This window comes from Amphiura filiformis, chromosome 7 (assembly GCF_039555335.1).
Source record: "Amphiura filiformis chromosome 7, Afil_fr2py, whole genome shotgun sequence".
Lineage (NCBI taxonomy): Eukaryota > Metazoa > Echinodermata > Ophiuroidea > Amphilepidida > Amphiuridae > Amphiura > Amphiura filiformis.
Genome location: NC_092634.1, coordinates 56,336,685 through 56,361,036, shown reverse-complemented (window position 1 = coordinate 56,361,036; position 24,352 = coordinate 56,336,685). Strand labels below are relative to the sequence as shown.

Below are 24,352 nucleotides of genomic sequence, written 5' to 3'. Positions count from 1 at the left end.
GTGTACCTGTGCAGGCGACCACAAATAAGAATCTTGTATACAGTCTGTCCACTTAGAAGTACAAACCAAATCTGTGGCATCTGGGGTCGATGCTTTGCGTCACACGCGAGCGCGACGCAACTCGTAAAGAGCGTAGTGCACAATCTCGCGCAGCAGTTGGCGCGCCAAAGAAGCATTGCACTGAAATATTTATTCTCATACCTCCAGTTTCCGAGGTCTATTTACTTTGTACTTCTATGTGGACAGACTATAGTGTAGTTAACTTTGTCAGACAGAAGACAGGGAGGCAAAGAGATGGGAAGACACTGGAGAACAGGGCAATTAAAGCTGAAAGAAACTGCTACACAGTCATCAATGTTGGTGTCCTGATGACCAGACCGGTTATGGGAACTGTAAGCTGCAAGTGAACCCTACATTTTTGGACTTTTTCTCAGTAAGTTATTATGCCAGTCCAACAACTTTCTAGCACTTTGTTTTTATTACTAAAAATTATGCAGACAAAAATGTTTTTTTTAAATTCAATTCAATGTTGTCATAGTTTTGCCTATTAAAAGTCAATTTGGCACAGTGTCACTTAACTAGTAATTTCATAAACAATTTGCCATAGAAGTAGTGATGTAACAGGATTAATTATCAGAACGATGGGTCAAAACAATTTTTGAATGTATTGCCTCACACTATAAGCAGGCTGCACTCATCACCTGTTATGCCTGTGTATGCGAAAAATCATAGATTGAATACAATGCCACTCTTTTCAAAGACACCAATCATACTGGTGAAAGTGAAATGCACACGGACTCAACATAATGTGACATATCTATACAATTACGATCCACGTCTTAATGCCTATTCTTCGATAACCTATGGTGCGATGCACAGGTACAACATATGTCTAGTGCAGGGCAATACACACCAAAATTTTCTAACCCATCGCTATGGTCATATGTTGTTACAGCAACCACACATTTTTTAACCCCCTGAGCACTACCTGCCAATCTAACATTGCCTCTGATTGGTCAATTAATGATATTTTCACTTTAATCACCAATCAGAATAGAGCTTTTTTTGTGTGGTGAAATTATTCTAACAATGTTGCTGATTGGGCCAATTGTTAATGAAAACTTCTTTTTGGCTAATCGGCAGGTAGTTCTCATGGGGTTAAAAAGCCTAAGTACTCACCATTTCCTTTTCATGTAAGCAGCCGCTCTGTTGCCAAATAACACAGCGCTATCAGGTGTAATTTTCAATGCTAAATTGTATAGTCTAATTGCCGAGGTGAAATCTTTCTTGTCGCAGTAGTACCTATTTGCTTCATGTTTTAAAGCTTCCACTTTGGGCGGTAACTCTTTTGTTCTATGAGGGCTGAAAAGATAAACAACAACATCAATAATTATTATTATTATCATTATCATTATTATGCCATCTTAATTTAATAGTTCATCTCAAAGCCCCAGTGCGCATTAGTAAAATTGCCCGCTTTTTGTCAGGTTTTTTCTGTTTTTTTTTTTTTTTCAAATCCACCACACACAAATCTCACGTCTGACATCGCCAGACGTCAAAATAGCCTAAATCATAAATCTCAATAAAATTCTTCATCTTGACCACAGTGAAACTTCCTTAAGAGGTGAAAATGTGGTCCGTTTGTCCGAGAGATAAAAAAAATGAAAGTAAATAAAAAATCTTAAAAAAATGCATTCCACATGGGTTTTTAACCTGGGAAGGGCTTTGAGATGACCTATTAAATTAATATGACCTTATTGTTGTTGTTGTTGTTATTATTATTTTATGCTGAGCATATCTAGGCAATGAACAGATGAAATCAGCGAGATAATGCCGCCAAAACTTCAGGGCAAGTGACCTAGTGAAGAGGAGTTGGAGTAGAGTGGGTCCGGGCATGTTTACAGGAAAGACAAGTGTAGCCGACAATCAGGCATTACTCTGACCAGAACTGTAACAAGGTCTTTATCATGGGTCAACTGTAATGGGCTATTCCAGTTGAAATCCATACCCCCTATGGAAGACATGACCTTAATCTCCTACACAGGGAGTGTGAATTTCAAAATGGGTTTACCTGAATGGGTGATTCCATTTGAAATCTACACTCCTGTGTGGGAGATTAAGGTCATGTCTTCTATAGGGGGTATATGGATTTCAACTGGAATTGCCCGGATTTTGAGGAGATCCAGTGGGGATTTTGAACCAGGCACCTCTTGCACCACAGGCAAAGACATTAACCAGTGTGCCACACTGCTCTCCTTACTACTTTACAAAGCAAAATGGAACCAAATAATCAGAGAAGCCTCAGAGATCAAAGACCCACACTCAATAGGGATGCCAGATACAACCTGCCCGTCATTTATGACAATCTGGTGTCACTTGACCACCCACCTGGTGGTCAGGTGAATGAAGACGCTGAATGAAGATGCCGTGTTGGTGTTGCAAGCTACATTGCTGCTCAATACAGGGAGACTCTGAAAAGGTAACTTTTTAAGCTTAAAGCAAAATGTGTGTATCCAGTTTGTCAAAATCATTTCATTTCATGTCAACATCTCTCAAATCATAGGATGAAATCTAGTCTGCAGATGTATAACTAACCTTCTTGGCTGTGTGGAAGGTAGGGAGGATTGTGCTAACGTCTCTTCTAACTTGATGCCACTTGCATGTGCTATATGTTTAGCTACACCATTTGCACCTATGGAAGTACCGTTAGATGATAAGGCTTCTGCAACCTGTTCACTAACTTCTGAAATAGCAAGAAATTTATGGCAATTACTAGTAACATGAAATCTTCAAGCAACCTAGCACACAAGTTATGTTTCAAGAATTTTTTTTTAAATCGTAATGTTTTAACAAAGAATGAAAGGAAGGAAGGGAGGGAGTGAGGGAGGGAGGGTAGGAGGGAGGGAGGAAAGGAAAGGAAAGGAAAGGAGGAAGGAACGTTTTAACAATTTTTTTAAATGTTTTAACAAAGAATGAAAGGAAGAAGGAAAGGGACGGAAGGGAGGTAGTGATGGAGGGCAGGGGAAGAAAGGAAAAGGAAGGAAGTAAGGAAGGAAGGAGGGAAGGAAGGAAAAAGAAAGAAAGAAAGAAAGAAAGAAAGAAAGAAAGAAAGAAAGAAAGAAAGAAAGAAAGAAAGAAAAGAAAGAGAGAGAAATAAAGAGAAAGAAAGAAAGAAAGAAAGAAAGAAAGAAAGAAAGAAAGAAAGAAAAAGAAAGAAAGAAAGAAAGAAAGAAAGAAAGAAAGAAAAAAAATAGAAAGAAAGGAAGGAAAAAAGGAGGTAAAGAAAGAGTATCAGGGATATTCAAAACATTCTTCCTCAACCTTCATATCTCTGCTTCTGCAAATAGTACTAGCCATTTTACATTTTCCATGATTAATTAAAATACCATTTGTTCACTTCAGATCAGATGGTTTACATTGAAATTGAAAAAAAAGGGCATCAATACAAATCGTAATGTTTTAACAAAGAATGAAAGGAAGGAAGGGAGGGAGTGAGGGAGGGAGGGTAGGAGGGAGGGAGGGAGGGTAGGAGGGAAGGGAGGAAAGGAAAGGAAAGGAAAGGAAAGGAAAGGAAAGGAAAGGAGGAAGGAAAGAACGTTTTTACCATTTTTTTTGTAATCGTAATGTTTTAACAAAGAATGAAAGGAAGAAAGAAAGGGACGGAAGGGAGGTAGTGATGGAGGGCAGGGGAAGAAAGGAAAAGGAAGGAAGTAAGGAAGGAAGGAGGAAAGGAAGGAAAAAAGGAAAGAAAGAAAGAAAGAAAGGAAAGAAAGAAAGAAAGAAAGAAAGAAAGAAAGAAAGAAAGAAAGAAAGAAAGAAAGAAAGAAAGAAAGAAAGGAAGGAAGGAAGGAAAAAAGGAGGTAAAGAAAGAGTATCAGGGATATTCAAAACATTCTTCCTCAACCTTCATATCTCTGCTTCTGCAAATAGTACTAGCCATTTTACATTTTCCATGATTAATTAAAATACCATTTGTTCACTTCAGATCAGATGGTTTACATTGAAATTGAAAAAAAGGGTATCAATACACATTTGCCATAATGTGACATTCCAATGTATAAATAATCAAGCAGGGTTTCATGAAGATCCCATTTACAGAACCAAAGAGTTGAGGCAGAACTTATTGAATGACCCTTGTATGTACAATATGGAGAATAAATAAAGAGAAGAAACGGTATAATGGGCTATTCCAGTTGAAACCCATATGCCCCCTATGGAAGACATGACCTTAATCTCCCACAGAGTGGATGTAGATTTGAAATGGAGACACCCATTCAGGTTACTCCATTTGAAATCTACACCCCCTGTGTGGGAGATTAAGGTCATATGTTTCATAGGGGGTAGATGGATTTCAACTGGAATAGTCCAATATACGCAATAGTAGGCGATGACGATGAATATGAAGACAAAAAAGATACATAGCATCATACCTTTACACACACCATTAGTTGATTCGGGAAGTACATAATCCTTGACGTCAAATGTCTTTGGCCTTCTCCCGCCGTAAATATCAAAGAGGTACACCTGTTCGCCACCTAGATTGACTAATAATTCTCTGCCTCCTGGACTAAAGTTCACATAGGTTGAGACTAACGAACGGTAGCGCCGTTTTCTGTCGTTTTCTTTGACTGGAAGATGACCTGGAAATGGAATGAAGGGTGCATAGAATAAGTAGTGGGTGGGATAGTGATACAGACATACAGACAAACACTAACAAACAGTCAAGTTAGCACAGCTGATAAGGCATCACATTTCAGTGCACAAGGTCCCAAGTTCGAGTCCCAATGAGATTGAAAAAAAAGTTAATAATTGTGCTAGCTTGAAATACCCTGGACAAGGAACTACCTGCTTAATTGACTCAGTTACTTTACCATTACATTACTCTGGGAGCTGATCCTGGTTGCGATGATTACATGTACCGTATTCATTCCAATAAGCGCCCAGTGCGCTTAACAAATTCATTTTGGGTGGGTGCTTATTTTTTACCTAATTTACCTAATAAAAAGGTTTTTTTTGTTTATTAGAGACAAATTTATGTACATTATAAAACGGTCCTGAGACGATGCAGAAAATGTAAATACATGTAAATATTCTAAGTTTACACAGGACTACTAATCTCACAGCTATTTCACGGTATTGACATCTATCTGCCACTTCAACATTAATGGTACCGGTACCCTTTTACTACTGGGTGGGCGCTTATTGGGGCATGGGTGCTTATTGGAATGAATACGGTAGGTAGACTAAGAGACTGCGCCTATATTGAGCTGTGCCCCGGAATGTTTTAATATAAAATGGTTTATAAGGTATGACTTGGGCCACCGTGGTCAGCACAAATCTGCAATGTGTGCAGAGGCCTGTGGGGTGGCATTGCGCACTATAAACCCCCAAATTTATTTTATCCAAGAAAACAAAAAAAAGCCTGGTAAAGAAATACAGACAGGTAAGGTCAATTTACAATCATAGATTAACCAGTAACAGAGCCATCACTAAAAGTCCAGCCTCATCAGTTACTGAGTTCCAGTCGTTCCAAAAAGTATGAGGGACAAAATTGCATCCAGAAGACATCTTACACCTCCCACAATGCATTTCTTCCCTGTACTTACTTACTATTCAGTTCAACAATGGCAAGATCTGGGTGAGCGCTGTTAATTGAAGTATTTTTATTACTATCGACCTATGTTGCACTGAATATCAAATCAGTGAACAGATGAAATGCATCGTTGGAAATCAGTAAACGGAAGAAATGCATCGTTGGGAAATGTAACATATCTTCTCTGCTCTGCATCTACAAAAGCATATTTGTGTACATCCATATCAAAACGTTGCATTTGTCGGCTGCTACATGTGTCTCTTTTACATAATGTTTAGGAATAAATACCAGACTCATCTCAAGTGGAGGTCACTTCAAATCATTCCCAGGCCACATGGTTTAGGAATATTCCTTAACCATGTGAATTGGGGATGACTTGAAGTGACCTCCACTTGAGATGAGTCTGGCATTTATTCCTAGCTATTATGTGAAATGAGACACATGTAGCAGCCGACAAAAGCATCGTTTTGACATGGATGTACACATTTTTCAAAGTGCAGTCGTGATACCTTTTGTGTGAATGCTACAGCATGCAATGCCATGCATGATTTGTTAGACACGTAACAGAATAATTTGCTTTCATGGCTTTTGAGGCACAAACAGATCTTTTTTACCTGCTACAAAATATTGCACACAATGGTTTGGTAGTTCCCCGTCGTCGTCTGGTTCCGGGGCTGGGGTTCGCCACGATGCCCCTAATCTTTCCTCACGTGAGAAATGCACTGAGTGTGTTGAGAGCATACGAGTGTCGTATAACCTAACATATGGATCACTAGCACCAACTGCAAAAATAACAAAATAATATAGTAAATTTCACAGAAATGCAGGGTTAGTAGTAAACTGGGCTTCCCAGTAGGGAAGGGTATCAAATTTTCAAGCAAATCATTCCTGATATATAAAGGGTGGGATGAAAAACACACCCTAAATATATTTTGGTAAAACTTCTGTTATATTCATTCAATTTCAAATTCCTTTAGCGAAGTATTTGCAGTCTGTTTTTGCTGTTTTCTTTCTTTCTTCTTCTGTCAATCTGAAAACAAGCCATAATAGCCATATGCTTTGGGCTAGTTTGACATGTACTTAGTCACTAGGACAATTGGATGGGGCACCTATGTCTCATCATCAACTTCTGGTCAAATGTCATTCTCTTTCGGTCAGAGGTCATCCACTTCCGGTCAATAGCCAAAAATGTGATTTTCACTGGAAATACTACTTCCACAAATTACATAGCATGATGGCATTGTACACATGCATCGGCTATATCCAGTGTCTATAGGGTGTACAAAGAAATTGAGGTCAAAGGTCACATAAGGCACTTGCATTCTGCATGTTTACTTACCAGCTAACTGTTCTGGTCTATGGGGATTCAGAGCAAGGCACTTGCATTCTGCATGTTTACCAATATAATGATTCAGATTAATTAGTACATTACTACAGCTGTCGGTACATGTATGCTGAGCACGAAGGTCAAATTGCCTGCAATAGAACAAAAACAAAATGTCACTGTCTTACAAGAGTACTTTGTGATTCTAATATATCCCACAAACATGTGATCATGAGTGAAATGCCGTAACTATTTAGGCCATCATGCTCTATATAATATTTCATTATGTATCATTTAAGAGCGGCATGACCCAGTGGTGCTGATAGGTGAAAGACAGATTGATTGTTGTAGCATGAGCATCTCGCTACCAGAGCTGCCTAAAATTATCACAAAAGTCCTGTATCTATTAACCTTCATCTCATATAACCGAGAGTATTCTTCACAGTAAACCATCACCTATCTGCGACAATTATGTTGCATATAGGAATACATCAGTCATCAAAAAAGAAGAAACTTGCACCTGCAGATCCGTCTGAGGATAACAAGCCTAGTGAATAAGGTCCCTTCACCATTGGGGGCAAAATTCATATTGAACTATTTGCTCTCTCCATTACTGCATTATTTTGGTGCAGATCCAGTGGATGACAAAGGCCTTGCAGCCAGTTCCGATCAGGGTAATATCTGACTGTTTGTACACCCCATCTGGCATCATGGGAGAGCTGTGTTTCAACACTGAATGACCTAACCAGGATACATTAAAAAGTGGCTTGTCACATCAATTCAATCTTACCTAACTGTGCCATCTTCCCCAGCACTCCAAAACATATATGGCACATTGGGTGCCGCTACTAATCGTTTCACTCTGCCAGCATGACAGCTAAAGGCGTGTGTGGTTTCTAAATTAGGTACATTGTGAACCCTGACCTTGCAGTCGGCCGCTCCTGTTGCTATAGTGTGATCACTGGTGTTTGGTAGAAACTGCAGGGGATAAAACAATATCAACATTTAATATTTAACTTTTTCCCTCATTTGCATTTCCCGTAAGACTTTCCTCTTGCAGACATGCCAACTTTGAAATCCAGTTTTCCATACTCAGACGACCAAAAAACCATGTTTTGCACTCCAAAACCGTATTTTTATAAAATTGTATCTTTTCTACAAATCATGCATCTTGCACAGTGAATGTCTTTCCTATTCCTCACAATAAACCTCCACTTCACAGCGTATTCGTCCTTAAAACATCATTTTCTTCCAGGTTTCTTCCCATCTTAGGAAGCCATTATATTTTTGGCGTTGCGCACAAACAAAAAGTCAAACACAAACACACACTACGAGTGCTTTGTTGCATTGAACCAGCATAGCGCTCGCCTCTGCAATGCCAAAGTACTTTTTAAGATAAGTGTGCCGATTGGTCGACAAGGCCAAATTGATGCAATATTTACAAATATCAACAAATCAAATGACAGCTACGCTACCATGCAATTCAACAGGTCAAACAATGTCAATTCAGATTGGTAGTCTATTACTGCAGCCGTTTATCTTTTTGAGGCATGACTTGGTCAAGATTATCGAATACCATATTTTTCGGGAGTTGACCGTATCACCGTATTTTTCATGTTTTACCATACAAAATACAGTGAAACTGTACTAGTTGGCATGTCTGCTCTTGTCCTCTCTTTCCCTCTTGTATCTTTTCTCTTTTTCTCTTTGCTTTGGTTCTCTTGTATTTTTTCTCTTCTCTTCTTTCTCTCCTTTCCTCTCCTCTCCTCCTCTCCACAAGTTACAAGGAAAATCTTTAAAACTTGCCCAATTGGCTACCCAGAACTCCTCAACTTACCTTTAATGAGAATATGTTGCCATGGTGACCTGTGCGTAGTGTACATAGCTTTTTATGCCTAAGTGGATCCCATATAATTGCATTTAGATCATCGGAGCCACTACCTAGTAATCTGGAGAAGAAATTCAACAGAAGGTGTCATAATTTGTTTTCCTTTCCTGAAATACTCTGAATACCGTATATCCTTGAATAGTTTCCCCCGAGGGTGTGGCATTTTTCAAAAGGGTGGCGTTTATTAGAGGTCATTTTTAGAATGATAATTCCCATTAAAATCATTAGGTAAGCTTCAAACTTGTACTGAAAAGACGAACTATGAACTTAGGAACGATGACTTCCAGTTCACTTCGGGTTTACGATCAGACTTTCGCCATCGTGTGTGCACCTTAGTAAGCTTTCTACACAAGATAGCATGGAAATATCAGCATTTTTTAAACATCTTGGTTGAAAAAAATGGTGGGGGTGGGGCGACTATTCAAGGATATATGGTATGTCAGCAAATCTTATCTTAAAAGCCTATAAAATACACTCATCGTGTAAATTGGTGAAATATCTTAAATTTAGTTTTTCTGGTTTTAAGGGGGTACTACACCCCTCGATAAATTTGTGTCTATTTTTGCATTTTTCTCAAAAACTAATAACGCAGTGGCAACAAAGTTATGTATATTATAGGGGCAAGGAATCCAATTACTACACTGGAATTTCAGTGACCCAAGACAAGCGGTTTGTTATTTATGATAAAAAATATGGTACCGCTAGGATGTACCTCGTTTCCTATCATATATACTGAACCGCTTGTCTTGAGTCACTGAAATGTCAGTGTAGTAATTGGATTCCTTGCCCCAATAATATGTATAACTTTTGTTACCAGTGTGTTATTATTTTTTGAGAAAAATGCAAAAATAGTCACAAATTTACCACAGGGGTGTAGTACCCCCTTAAGATGTGATATCCATGGATATCAACTTATCAAAATGCAGAAGTATTTAATACAAGAGCAGCTTGTTATGCTGCTGCAATCCTGCCTGAATTTGACATTCACAACTGGAAATGCATTATTTTAACCCCCTGAGCACTACCTGACGTTATAACATAACCTCTGATTGGTCAATTACATGATATCTCTATTTTAATCACCAATCAGAATGGAGTTTTGTATATAATTCACCCCAATTCTTTTGCATGGTGAACTTATTCTAATAATGTTGCTGATTGGTCCAATTGATAATGAAACTCCTTTTTGACCAATCCGCAAGTAGTTCCCATGGGGTTAAGCATATGGGAAATGCGCAAAAAATGCCTAAAATTGCGCAGTTTTGGTATAATCGCGCATTATATAGGTCCGACTGCAAAAATTTTAAGAATCCATAATGATCTGTAACACAATCCATGTTAAAAAAGTATAGAAAATAAACTGTCGCAAAAATTGTACAAAAATATAGAAGAAGAAAAAATTCAATACTGTAAGTGTAAATTCAAACTTTTGGGGCAGAATTTTGGAGAGAAAAAATGTTCAATTTGCGAATTTCAAAAACTAGCACCACGCATTTTGATCTCAAAACTGCACATTTTCCCTATGCTTACATTACTTGCTCTGAACAAGACACATGACATAAAACTATACAGCACATCAGGCCACCATATCCAATCACCATACCAAGTTTGAAGTTGATCGATTATTGCGTTTAAGCTGCAGAATGGATTAATGAAAATGTAGACAAAATATGCTAATAAACTCATAAATATTCATAAATATGCAAATAAATAAATATAAATTACTTACTGTCCACTTTGATTCCATTCTAGACAATTGACACATCCTGAATGACCCTGAAAAAAAAATTTTTTTAATCTCATCAAAATGCATGTTCCGATTTGAAATAATGCTGTGTTAGGCCAAGAAAATAATGAAATGTTTGTTCGTCCTCCATCTATATCCAGTTTAGGGTCGCTGAGTCCAGAAACTTTACTTTCTTCACTTAATGACTTGCAACTGCGCTTGGGTGATTGTAAAAACAATCAGTTTCAAATATTTAAAAAAAAGATTATTACTGATGAATCAAATATTGCTTGATTGTAATACATGTAGGCTTAAGCACCATTGGCTGCATTGAAATTCCACTATTATTAAAACTTTGCGTTTGACAGAACTTTATTCTGGTTGTAATTTTAGAGAATACATACGTAAGAAGTCCTGGAAAATCTAAGAACTGGAACACTGGCTAACTAACATGAGACCATTTTTATCACATCCAGATGTGTCCCCTGTGGAACCCAAAATTTGACGTTCAACATTTTGTCCATTATAAACTCAAGAACTGTGCATCAGAGATTGTTCGAACCCATAACACTTCGCAGTTATTATAAATCCTACTTATGTCCTACGTCACAAGACAATACATCATCATTACCTTTTTTAAAATAACCTGCATTTGCATCCACGTACATTCACAAAGTTATGAATGCTGACCACTAATGTTAACTATAAAATACCTACCACACCCTGTAATCAGGGTTAGAATTTAGGTAGGGTCAAAGGTTAGAACCATTATGACTCTAATTCATGTTCTAGACTTTAATAGTCAATTGATTAACTTATCTGTGGGTTGGGAGGAATGAGAAAGACACATGCAGGTGGCATGAAACACATCAATACATTTGTCCAGCCTAAGCTTACCTCTAGCTCGTGTTCTAGACCTAATCTATTGATTAATTTCTCTGTGACATGGTGTTTTCTCTCAAAGCTTACGTTCCCAATATCCTACAAAATAAAAACAGTTAGAAATGGTATGAATATGGCACAAACATTACAAGACTAAATATAGTAGGGATTTATTATGGGCATGCTCACAGTCACACAGCTATGGATAGTTTACAATATTTTAGAGGTCATATTTTTTCAAACAAAAGTCTAAGCACCCCTGATTTAAGCGAGTAATTGAAAGTTCTATGCAATCATATGGTACTGCCGAGCCTGATGGGATACACCTTTCAGCTACTGTGGGGCATGATAGCATATTTTGTGTACCCCATGGGCTCCATACCCAGTGAAATACCAACTTCTACAAAATAATCAAAACAATTTTGTATAACTATTTCGATAATAATAAAAAGAACACTGCTTTTTAGGATATTTAAGCACATAATATTGAAATTGCTACATCATGTTGTGCTGTCACATGTCGCTTAATCGGTTTTTTTTTCATATTGAATGGGTTTTTTTTCCACAAATTGAAATTTGATAAAAATTGAAAATAAACTGAAACCTAAGACTTGATACTTCTTGATGCATCTGGTACCTCAAGAGGTCATCTGGCAACTGAACCCTGTCTGAGCTGGTCACTTGATAGACAGCTAGGAGTTTTAATGATGACCTTACCATACATGAGATAAGTTATAGTCTTGTGATGGTTGTTCAACCCGCTCTCAGATGGTACATGCTACCACTTATCTTGTGCACAGGACTAAGGCATCAAAACAATACCTACTAGCCGTCTATCATGTGATCACCTCAGCAGGTCAGGTGCCGGATGAAGTCTAATTAGACACAAAGAAGGAAACATAAAAGTAGTATGGTCCATATTTCAATGGTACTTACACATATTTGTCTTCTACGTAGATGGTGTACTATATTGGTTTGCTGTAGATCCATGATGTCAAAGGGCACTTATGAAGCCTTGGAATGGCTTCAGTGTCACCTGTAACAAATCAAGAATGAAAATGAGTCAAAAGTCACACACTGTGATGTCAAAGGTAAGGTAGGGGTGCTTTAAAGGTAAAGTAAACGCACTATAAATTTAAGATATTCAAAGTTCTGAATGTCTTAGTAATTCTGTTGATTGGACATCCGGGCATGAACCGGCTGACAATAGCACTGGAGTGAAAACAGCATTCACTGAACTCTGGAGTGTATCACAAGCTATCACACTATTGTGCCAGGTTGTTTTCACTCCAATGCATGAATGGATGTGACATGGCACCGACCGAGAGAATTAATGAAAACCGCAGCGAGAAAGGTTTTATATGAATAGCAGTGGTATAGTTGAACCCTCAATGTCTGAGTCTGAGTCCTTGGTATTCGAGTCCTAGCCAATTTGTGATGTCCGAGTCCTGAATGTTCGAGTCCGAGTCCTTCAAATTCAAGGCTTTTCACCAACTTTAGAAGAGCTGTTTGCATAGCCCTATACTATACCCTGTGTGGGCAAGTCATACTTATGACTTGCCCTGAACGTCCATATATGTTCAGAAGAGACGGATACATTGCATGAGAGCCTGCCAATTTAAGCTTCCTATAATATCAATTGCACATAACATACAAAGTCACAAACTTACAAACTTCAATATGCACTTCAAATACAGCAGACCAGCTGTTAATTATTACCGATCCTGTAGAATAACTGACATAATCATCCATTTCATGGAATCCCGTTGCTCAGAATTGCCCATTTCATTTTTATCTGTCAAATGCGCTGTGGATGTGCTCCATTAAATCACAGGTGTGAAACTGACTTTATACCACTCGCAGAAAAGCCAGCCTCGTGGCGCTGGGGCATGACGTCATCGTGGACGTATGCAAAATTTCCGACGGGCGTTATATAACCCGTATTGAGATTAGTTACAAAAGCCATTCTTTGAAATTGTAAGCCAATCAATGAACGCGACGGCCTTTTACGGTATTAATTAATGTGACTCACCAGTAAAGTACGTCTAACCTGATTGGTTTACAAAACTACTTTGATAATTGCTAAGCCAGTCAGCGTGCTCGATGCAACAACCTCGTAGAGGTTTTCGAGAGGCGAATTCATGTGGTGATCCAGCGATCGAGTATAAATTCAGCTTGACAACTGCTCTCGCGCGAGATCGCAGGGTGCAATAACAATACATGGACACAATCACTGTCATCTACACAATGGAATAATGAATTATTTATGACATACATCGGCTGGATTTTACGATCGAGGTAAGGTTTTTGGCCTGTCCCTGCGTGAATATCCTTAGTTTTCAGCATCAAAGATACTTGCGATGACCAGTTTTTTTGGACACTTTGATAACAGGTAACTTTTATAGGTCATAGGGTAGAAACTATAGTTGTACAATTTGTACGAAATATACATTTTGTTATAGGCCTAAAATGTTTACAAAAATATATTGGTCCATACGTTGTGCTTGTATTCAGTTGTTCGACGTATAGCCCTATACGTCGAACAACTGTTTTTTGCAGATGATGCAACCTTTTTTCTATCCGATTCAAAATCTGTGGAGAATCTTGTAAGAGAAATAGATAAGTTTGGAAGGTTGTCTGGTTTGAAGATAAATTTGGAGAAAACAGAATTGATGAAGATAGGAAGTCTTAGAAACTGTAATGATTATGTTTATGGTATTAAACCAACTAAGGAACCTGTGAAAATATTGGGCTTATTTGTTGGTTATGATAGTAAAAAATGTAATGAGTATAATATTCAACCAAGACTCACAAAATTAAAGGACAAATTAGATATTTTGAGACAAAGAGATCTAACACTTAGAGGAAAGGTCTTATTAGTAAAAAGTATTGGTATTTCACAAATGACTTATTTAATGTCCACAGATTATGTGAGTGGAAATGTGTTATCTGATGTTCAAAAGATACTGTATAACTTCTTATGGAGTGGAAAACCAGAAAAAATCAAACGTTCTGTTTTAATTGCACCAAAAGAAAGCGGAGGAATAGAGATGGTAAATATATTCAATACAGACAAAGCATTAAAGATAATGTGGCTAAAAAGATTTTTGAGTGAAGGTTATGCACCGTGGAAAGATGTCCCAAATTATTTCTTTAATAGAATGGGAGGTCTGGAGTTCCTGTTACAATGTAATGTTGATGAGTCTGTTTTTCCTGCAAATTTCCCCCAGTTTTACAAAGAAGTCATTTTAAGCTGGCAAAGTTTTAAACAATGTAATAACAAAGAAACAATCAATTTGGAAGATGTATTGCAAATGCCACTAAGTTATAACAAGTTGTTTTCAAAAGATGTAAACAAGTCTCTTAATAGAGCTCGAACAAGACTAATAAAGATTAAAGATATATTAGATGATAAAGGTTCATTTTATTCATACGAAAAGCTTTGTGAAAAATATGGACGATGTATTGATTTTATAACATATTACGGTGTTTTTCATATATATATATTTTTATTTCACAATCGTGGCCATGGGCCAAATTACAGAGAAATATTACAATTATAATTAAATACTTAGAATAACGCACACATTTAAAACATTTATAAATACACAAGTATTGCACATGGTAGTATAAACATGACACAGGGAAAATATATTATTACAAGGACATAAAGATATGAAATTTGCACAAATAAAATAGGCCAATTACAATGTAAAATATCACCAAAAGATTTGATTAAAAAGCACAAAAAATCAAAATTTAACCTGCCAGCAGGATAAAATCTTTATGAATAAATGTGTACATCCATAACAAAACGATGCACCCGTCGGACGCCACATGCGTCCCACCCCGCACAACGGCCAGGAACAAACACCAGACCCATCCCAAGCGGAGGCCACTCCAAATCATCCGCAAGTCACATGGCCAAGGAATGTTCTCTGTACTCCCAAACCATGTGACCCCGGGACGACCCAAAGCGACCTCCACCCAAGACGAGTCCGGCATCTACTCCCAGCTATCATGCGACATGAGACACATGTAGCAGCCGACAAGCGCATCCCTCTGACATGGATGCACACAAATTGAATTTAGATAAAAGCAAGTGGGGCATTATAAATAGTTTACCAAGGGAATGGAAATTAGAAATAAAGAAACTTTCTGAAACAGATATGGGAAAACTTAAAAGTATTGAAAAAACATTTCGTTAGAAGTAAAGAAGTTAACAACTCGTGATGTATCTAAACAATTTAACATGTCACAATCAACAAACCAGTAAATCAGAATTATTATGATCGTTTGTTTGATCATTTGGGTAATCTAAATTGGGAATACATTTGGACATTACCTTTTCAAATTACCACTGAAGAAAGAATGAGATTTTTTTTTATAAAATCCTTCATCGAATTATTCCAAGCAATAGTTATTTAAAGCTTATTAATCTGAAAGAGAACGAAAATTGTCATTTATGTCAAAATAAAGAAACAATTGATCACATGTTCTGGGAATGCCATCAAATAAACTCTTTTTGGAAGGAGATAGAGACATGGTTAAATGGAAAGATACAGACTCGAATACATCTATGTTACAAAGATATAATTTTGGGACTGGAAGGACATTCAAGGTTCAAAGTGCTTAATTATATTATTCTGAGTGCTAAGTATTATTTATTTAGGAACAGGTTTTCAAATGAGAAACCATATATCGCCACGTTCTCACATTTTTTAAGTAAAAAAATTGAAGAAGAAAAAGCTTGTTTTCAGAGAATAAATAAATTGAATATCTTTCGTATGAAATGGGAAGGTTTTGTGTAAGAAAATAATGTAACAACAAAGTAATTATATATAAATATAACATATTAATTATTATTGTCTTTCTCATGTGCCCACGGACAAACAAAGTATTTAAACGAATTTAAAAATATGTATAATATTGTATCGTACTAGTGATATAAGAGATGCTTTTGTATTTGTGTGTGTTGTTTTATTCTTTCTATCTTTTATTTATTTTTTCTCAAGTTATTTGTCTTTTGTCCTGTTTAATCTAAAAGAAAAATGAAAAAAAAAAAAAAAATTTCCGACGGGCGTTATATAACCCGTATTGAGATTAGTTACAAAAGCCATTCTTTGAAATTGTAAGCCAATCAATGAACGCGACGGCCTTTTACGGTATTAATTAATGTGACTCACCAGTAAAGTACGTCTAACCTGATTGGTTTACAAAACTACTTTGATAATTGCTAAGCCAGTCAGCGTGTTTCGATGCAACAACCTCGTAGAGGTTTTCGAGAGGCTTAATTCATGTGGTGATCCAGCGATCGAGTATAAATTCAGCTTGACAACTGCTCTCGCGCGAGATCGCAGGTGCAATAACAATACATGGACACAATCACTGTCATCTACACAATGGAATAATGAATTATTTATGACATACATCGGCTGGATTTTACGATCGAGGTAAGGTTTTTGGCCTGTCCCTGCGTGAATATCCTTAGTTTTCAGCATCAAAGATACTTGCGATGACCAGTTTTTTGCGGACACTTTGATAACAGGTAACTTTTATAGGTCATAGGGTAGAAACTATAGTTGTACAATTTGTACGAAATATACATTTTGTTACAGGCCTAAAATGTTTACAAAAATATATTGGTCCATACGTTGTGCTTGTATTCAGTTGTTCGACGTATAGCCCTATACGTCGAACAACTGTTCGACGTATAGCCCTTAAGAACTTAAGAAGAACTGTAGAGGAGTGATTGCTCTCACTCCTCTCAAAAGGCAGTCCCTGCTGGGGGGCACTCAAATATGAAAGTGCGATACATGTGCCTACCGGAGTACAACACTTAAGTTTGTTCAGCTTTTACATAGCACGGAATACAATGTATGAGCATGTTGCCCTTGGGGTCAACGCGAAGTCAGGTTTGCCAATCAGGAGATTGATTGATTTGCCCAGCGCTCGGATTTTCAAATACGGTAGATCGCTATCCAAATAAGGCAGATCGTAATAAACAGCGCCCTTCATTATGACTTAATTGATTTTCCCCAAACATCATATGATCAATGATGTCATGATGAGCGGCGCTGTTTATTACGATCTGCCTTACCTGGATAGCAATCTACCATATTTTTTATGAGCAGCGAAAAGTCCACTCCACGACTATGTACATGTGAATATGGTGGTGAATGCACGCTAAATCGCGGCGACACATAGCCTACACGTAGCTCCTTGGAACTCACGGTCGGAGCCGTGAGTTCCAATTATTGGAACTAATCATGCAGTGCTCGAAAAAATGTTAATTTCCCGGGAAGCAAGCTAAATTTACCACAACTTATAGCATATTTTTATATACAACAATGTTGTTTCCTATTGGTTGAGACCAGTGAGGTTGCCAGTTTGCAAAGGAGAGATGGAAAGGGGTGGGGCGAAAGGTGTCACAGGTGAGCCATTGACCGTTTTCGCATCAGCCTGCGTGGACATGTTTTCAGCTGCTTTATTTTCATATTTATTATGTCGATACCGGTCCACTATTTACAAAGTGTATGAGACCCCTAGTAAAGCACTGGCGTGAACAAGGTATGTTCGTTGTTGTATTTCTAGATGATGGTTGGGGCACATCTTCCTCGTACAAGGAGTGCAATATGATTGCGCAGAGTGTCAAGAGTGACCTCCTACAAGCTGGTTTGGTCCCTAACATAGATAAGTCAGTTTGGGAACCAGTTCAGTTGATTGATTGGCTGGGGATGTCATGGGACTCTAACATGGGTATTTTACGAGTGATAAAAAGGAGAGTCGATGATACAATTCAGTGTATAGATGACATAGTAAGTAAATTGCCCAGGATTACAGCCAGAAGGTTGGCTCGGTTTGTAGGTAAAATTATTTCCCTTAAGCCAGTAGTGGGTTATATTTCGCAATTAAAGACAAAATTTTCAGGTATGACCATTTGTGCCCAGTCTCATTGGGATAAAGAGTTTTCCCTGGGCAGTGACAGTTATGTTATTGAAGAATTATTCTTTTGGAAGAATAATGTTAAGAGTCTTAACATGAGAAATGTGTTTGATTATTCTATACCACAGGTATTGGTATATACAGATGCCAGCAGCACTGGTTGCGGATCTTGGGCGAGCTGTGCAGGTATGAAGTGCAATTATGCTTGGTCAGAAAGTGAGTCATGTAAGAGTTCTACTTGGAGAGAACTAAAGGGAGTAGCACTGGCACTCCAAGCATTTTGTCCTAATTTAAAAGGAAAATGTGTCAAAGTGTTTTCTGACAATCAAGGAGTGGAGTCAATCATCAAGAAAGGTAGTATGAAGTTAGACCTCCAAATGTTGAGTATGGAGATTGATTCGTTTTGCCGTAACATGAAAATATCCTTGAAAGTTCAATGGGTGCCTAGAGAGGAAAATTTCGAAGCTGATATACTTAGCAGAGAGATAGACTATGATGACTGGGGCGTGTCCAGCACATTCTTTTCGTTCATGGATAACTTGTGGGGACCACATACGGTGGACAGGTTTGCAGATAACTTTAATGCAAAATTATCCAGGTTCAATTCTAAGTACTGGTGTCCAAGCACAAATCATGTGGACGCTTTTTCAGTATCCTGGCAAATGGACAATAACTGGTTGGTCCCACCTATCAAATTGATTGGTCAGGTTGTCAAGCACATGAAAGTTTGCAAGGCTAGAGGTTCCTTGGTTATTCCTGCATGGCCATCCTCACCTTTTTGGCCTCTTCTGTTTTCTAAGTCCAGTGCATTCGCAAGTATTGTTGTCGAAGTTCTCAGATTTTCGGACACGCAGGGTATTTTTTATACAAGGTAGAAACAGAAATTCCATTTTTGGGACTCCAAAATTCCATAACGATGTCCTGTGTGTGAGGTTAGATGGGAATTTAGCTTAGTTATGCATGTTACCCACAGGGGAAAGTTTTCAGCTCAGTGGAGCTTATTAAGAGTGACACATCACTGGATGTAAGTACGAATAAATTGAGACACTGGTCGATTATAGATTAGTGGTGTTGAACCACAGATGAATATTTTGATCACTGGATCATTCCTTGTTATGAGAGTTATAGAGATTTTGGAGACTCACTGGAGCTAATGAGTAGTGTGTATATTTATTTCATGTTGTATTTTTCAGAGATAGAGTGTTCCAGAACACGTTAACCAGAGTTTTACAAGCCTCTAGAGCAGAAAATACCATCAAGAAATACAAGAACTCACTAGCAGCTTGGGAAGTTTGGTGCAGATTAAATAGGGTATCGCCTACTTCTCCCAGCAATTTGGAATTGTCAAGGTACTTTATTGGTATGTTTAATAGTGATGCTCCGTATAGCAGAATGGAAGCAGCGTTTTATGCTATAAAATGGAAGATTGATTGTTTGCCAAATATGGTTAGCCAAAACCCATGTGATTCTAAGTTCATACATCTTTTATTGGAAGGTCTCAAGAGAATCTTGGCTAAACCAGTATCAAATAGGAAGGAGCCTATTACTCCGGATATTTTACATGCTTTAGTGGTCAAATTTGGAAGTGGGGATTTGAAATGTACTAGGCTTTGTTCTATGTTTTTATTAGCATTTGCAGCTTTTTTAAGGTATGAAGAACTTGCTAATTTAAAAGTGTGTGATTTGGATATGTGTTATTCTCATATTAAGGTTTTCATTGAAAAGAGTAAGACTGACCAATTGAGGGAAGGTGCTTGGGTAGTGGTGGGTGCAACTGGTAAATCTACATGCCCTGTGTCGATGCTTCAGAAGTATTTGGTGTGCGCAGGTATTAATGATCCAAATTCGGAAGAGTTCTTGTTTAGGCCTGTTGTTCTCCTCAAATCGCTAAATAAATATGTGTTGCGTTCAGGGAAGTTGTCATACACTAGATGTAGTGAAATTCTTAAAGAAGCTTTAGAAGCAATTGGCTTAGATTCTAGCAAATTTGGTTTGCACAGTTTATGTGCAGGAGGTGCCACAGCGGCAGCAGAGATCGGTGTGCCAGACAGATTGTGCAAGAGACATGGGCGTTGGAAGTCTGATTCTTCCAAGGATAGGTATGTCAAGGAGTCTTTGAGTAACAAATTAGTAGTGTCCATGAACTTGGGTATTTAAAAGTAAATGAGTTAAATAGTTACTTGTGTGTAAATGTGTTTACAGGTTCACAAAATATGTAGGAGCCATGAGCAGGTAGTAGAGTAATTGGGATATTAATGTAGGTTATTGTTGTTAGTAGATTATTGCCTATAGACGGGCCTATATAAAGATAATAAATTGCATGTTTCATACACTGGTTTCCCGGTTTTTATTCTTGACGAGGGGAGTACACCATTCAGTGCTCATCGCGAAGAACGGTGCTTCCCCAAGGTCAGTGTTGTGGTGTGAGAGTGTGTGTGTGTGCGTGCGTGTTGGTAAGTAGAGGGTGAAATAAATAGGAAAGCCTTTATTTCCGGTTGAGCGTGAGCGAATTAGGAAATAATGTTGTTTCCTATTGGTTGAGACCGGTGAGGTTGCCAGTTTGCAAAGGAGAGATGGAAAGGGGTGGGGCGAAAGGTGTCACAGGTGAGCCATTGACCGTTTTCGCATCAGCCTGCGTGGACGTGTTTTCAGCTGCTTTATTTTACATAAGGTTCTAACTAGGTAGAACGTTTTTTCTTTACAGATGAAGTTGGAGGAGCGCTAATTAGCATATTTTATATTAGAAGATATGTACAGGCAGGATTAAGGTATTGGATGAAGACTGGGTGCAGGAAAAGTATTGCGGCGGCCACCGGGCAGCAAAGTGTTGGCGTTTCACCGGAACAGTCCAACATCAGCTTAGGCGCCCTCAAGCGAGTACACCATTCAGTGCTCATCGCGAAGAACGGTGCTTCCCCAAGGTCAGTGTTGTGGTGTGAGAGTGTGTGTGTGTGCGTGCGTGCGTGTTGGTAAGTAGAGGGTGAAATAAATAGGAAAGCCTTTATTTCCGGTTGAGCGTGAGCGAATTAGGAAATAAAGACATAATTTCCCTCCAAATACCAGAATTTCCCTCCAAGCACCAGAATATCCCTCCAAACACTAACATTTCCTGGGAATGAGATTCCCAAATTCCCCACTTTTTCGAGCCATGCTAATCATGTATGTAGGTATGCAAGGCAAACCTTAGTTAACACATTTGCTAGTCAGCCAAATTCGCCGACAATGTCAATGCATATTTACATAGAAATTAAAAACAACTGGCCGAAGAAGGCAACCTATATTTATGTTTTCTATACTTCACTTGACCCAAATATATGATTTTTTATGGTGATAAGACAATCGCACATGAAATGTTAGAGGTGATTTTGATAGCAGTTCCATAAAAAAAAGCAGCTATCATAATGAGACTAAGATCTAGAAACACCCCCGAAATGCCGTTTTGGGGAATTTTGCTAGCCGAATCTTTTTGATGAAAGTCAATCTTTGACAAGATGTAACTTTGCTACTATATCTGGTTCCATACAGCAATACGCAGTATTGCTGTCTGGTAAGCAGGTACGAATTGAGACGTTGTGAATTGAGACGTCGGAGCCGGTCAAACACAGAGGACTAGCCTACATCCCGTATCCTACTATCACTCAAACAAGCAAATCTCTTCACGAATTCACTCACCTTGCGATCCTACATCATCTGTTGAAACAAACATCTAAGTTTCCAAAAACAACTTTGTCATTCCTCAAAACTACAAGTAACTTCCGTAAACAGATGCATCGGTAGGATTGTAGATCAAATTATTTAGATTTTTGTGTGACAAATCCAATAAAATATACTCACTGACTTGAGCTTTCGCCATCCAGGCTGATGGCTTGATCACAAGTGATCTGGTCCACTGCATTTCCATGTGTGTTTGGATGCACTCTCACTCCTCGGGATCAAAGTTTGTTTTAGCAGTGGATCATATACGTGACTCAGAGAAAAAGAGCCGTCATCGCGGTTGATTGCATTAGCCCCCTTCTTGCGGATCTGAATTGATTCTCGGATTCTTCTTGAAACAGCATTTGAGTCTTTGTCTAGTATGCTGGCCCCCTCCCAATTGATAACATGATTTTCTTGGGCAACGTGATCTGTGATCGCTGACTTATGTTGTTCCGATGTTGACGCTTTTCTATTTGCTCTGGTGAACTTTGTGTCTTTGACCGTTTCAGAGTCTTTTTTGGTTTTCTTTTAGACGGACGCCGAATGGCCTTCCTGTTTCTCCCACATACGACTTATCACAACCTTTGCAGGGGATTTCAGAACTGCGTCACTGGTTTCTAAGATGTCTTTCTTGTCTTTGGGATGCACAAGAATGCTTTTGAGTGTGTTTGTAGGTCGCATGGCTGTTGAAATTTTGTGTTTTTGAAAAATCCTTTGGAGTTGTTCCGAAAGACCTTCGACATAGGGGATCACAACCATACCTTTTGATGGTGTTTCGTCGGATTTCTTAGACTTTTTTGGCTCTTTGGTTTTCGCTTCCATCTGGTGTTTGACTCTGTCAAACGCCCACTTGGGGTAACCACAGTCCATTAAAGCGTTCTTGATCTTTCTTTCTTCTTCCCTTTTGTCTACTTCTTCCGTCACTATATTATCCTTTCTGTCCATGAGCGTTCTAATTACACCGAGCTTCTGGTGGAGTGGGTGTTGAGACTTGAAATTAAGATACTGATCCGTATGGGTCTTTTTACGGTACACGAGCATTTTTACCGAACCGTCTTCCCTGCGAACTATTAGAGTATCCAGGAAGGGGATTTTCCCCTGGTCTTCTTCCTCGTGGGTAAACTTTATGTTGCCCGTAGGGTCGATGGTGTTGAGATGTTCTGTAAGCTTGAGTGTAGTATCTTTCTGAATGATCTCTAAAACATCGTCAACGTATCTCCTCCAGTACTTTGGCTTACAATCTAGTGGTGCTGTCATTATGGCCTCTTTCTCTAACCACTCCATGAAAAGATTAGCCACGATTGCGCTGACCGGACTTCCCATGGCTGCACCGAAAAGCTAGCGAGAGATTTGTCCGGGAAAGCTGAAATATGTGGTTGTGAGGATAAATTGTAAGAGCTCGATGATGTCTTCCGTAATTAGTTTTGTTCTGTCTTTGAGTGTTTTGTCATTCTCTAGCCGTTCCTTGATGATGTCAAGACATTTTTCTATGGGAGTGTTGGTGAATAGGGAAACGACATCATGTGAATTAAAAATATCACCATCGTCGATGCATATCCCCATCATCTCCTCCGCTAGGGACTTCGAATTAACCACATGGTGTTGAGGTGCCGACTAATGGAGCGAGAATTTCAGCTAATGCTTTAGAGGTTTGATAGCCAATTGAACCTGTATAGTCAACTATGGGGCGGATCGGATTCCCGCTTTATGAATTTTGGTGGTGCAGTAGAGCCGGGGTGTTTTCAGCTGTGGGGTATAACAATCTGTATTGACCTTCGTCGATCTTATCCTCCGATTTGAGCCTTTTCATGATGTCTACCAACTTTCTTTTGTACCTAGGCGTGGGATCTTTGCTCAGTTTTTCATAGGTGTTTTGGTCACTGAGCATCTCATTAACCTTCTGTTCATAATTATCTTTGGTCTGAACTACAGTGCACTTCCCTTTGTCAGCACCCATTATTAACAAATCATTTGATTTCTTAAGCTCACCTAACGCCACTCTCTCCTCCTTGGTAATGTTGGATTTCGGGAGTTTTGCCGACTTCAAGGTACCAACTACCTCTGCTCTAAGACTCTGTGCTTCTTCCCATGGCAATTTCTTACACGCCGATTCACATAACGATGTATTCTTCGTGGGATCTTGTTTACAGACACAGCAAAATTCAAACCGCGCGCGAGCAACTTTTGCTGTGGATCCGATAAGGGTTTATCGGAAATGTTTTTGACCCACTTTTCTCTCCATTTCTTCAACTGGGACCCGCTTAGGTCGGGTTCTGAAACGCCTGCTTTCTTACTACT

At 38.6% G+C, this 24,352-nt stretch overlaps 3 protein-coding genes across 3 annotated transcripts in view; 1 reads left to right on the top strand and 2 right to left on the bottom strand.

The window, feature by feature from the left end:
* The window catches only part of LOC140157368 (WD and tetratricopeptide repeats protein 1-like), a 34,477-nt gene that overhangs the window by 8,241 nt on the left and 1,884 nt on the right, over nt 1–24,352 (bottom strand). Inside the window, 10 exon segments of the mRNA XM_072180537.1 lie at nt 1,180–1,362; nt 2,596–2,743; nt 4,431–4,640; nt 6,208–6,375; nt 6,933–7,069; nt 7,708–7,895; nt 8,755–8,866; nt 10,535–10,581; nt 11,429–11,512; nt 12,350–12,449. Coding sequence (XP_072036638.1) covers nt 1,180–1,362; nt 2,596–2,743; nt 4,431–4,640; nt 6,208–6,375; nt 6,933–7,069; nt 7,708–7,895; nt 8,755–8,866; nt 10,535–10,581; nt 11,429–11,512; nt 12,350–12,403 — 1,331 coding nt within the window. The 5' untranslated portion in view covers nt 12,404–12,449.
* On the top strand, nt 18,049–21,314 carry LOC140157965 (integrase/recombinase xerD homolog). Its single transcript, XM_072181214.1, has 3 exons — nt 18,049–18,280; nt 18,487–18,544; nt 19,552–21,314. Exons 1-3 carry the CDS (start codon nt 18,049–18,051, stop codon nt 20,513–20,515), a joined length of 1,254 nt encoding a protein of 417 aa, XP_072037315.1. The 3' UTR covers nt 20,516–21,314.
* On the bottom strand, nt 22,583–23,377 carry LOC140157964 (uncharacterized). The gene has a single exon (XM_072181213.1). The coding sequence runs from the start codon at nt 23,375–23,377 to the stop codon at nt 22,583–22,585; it is 795 nt and encodes a 264-aa protein (XP_072037314.1).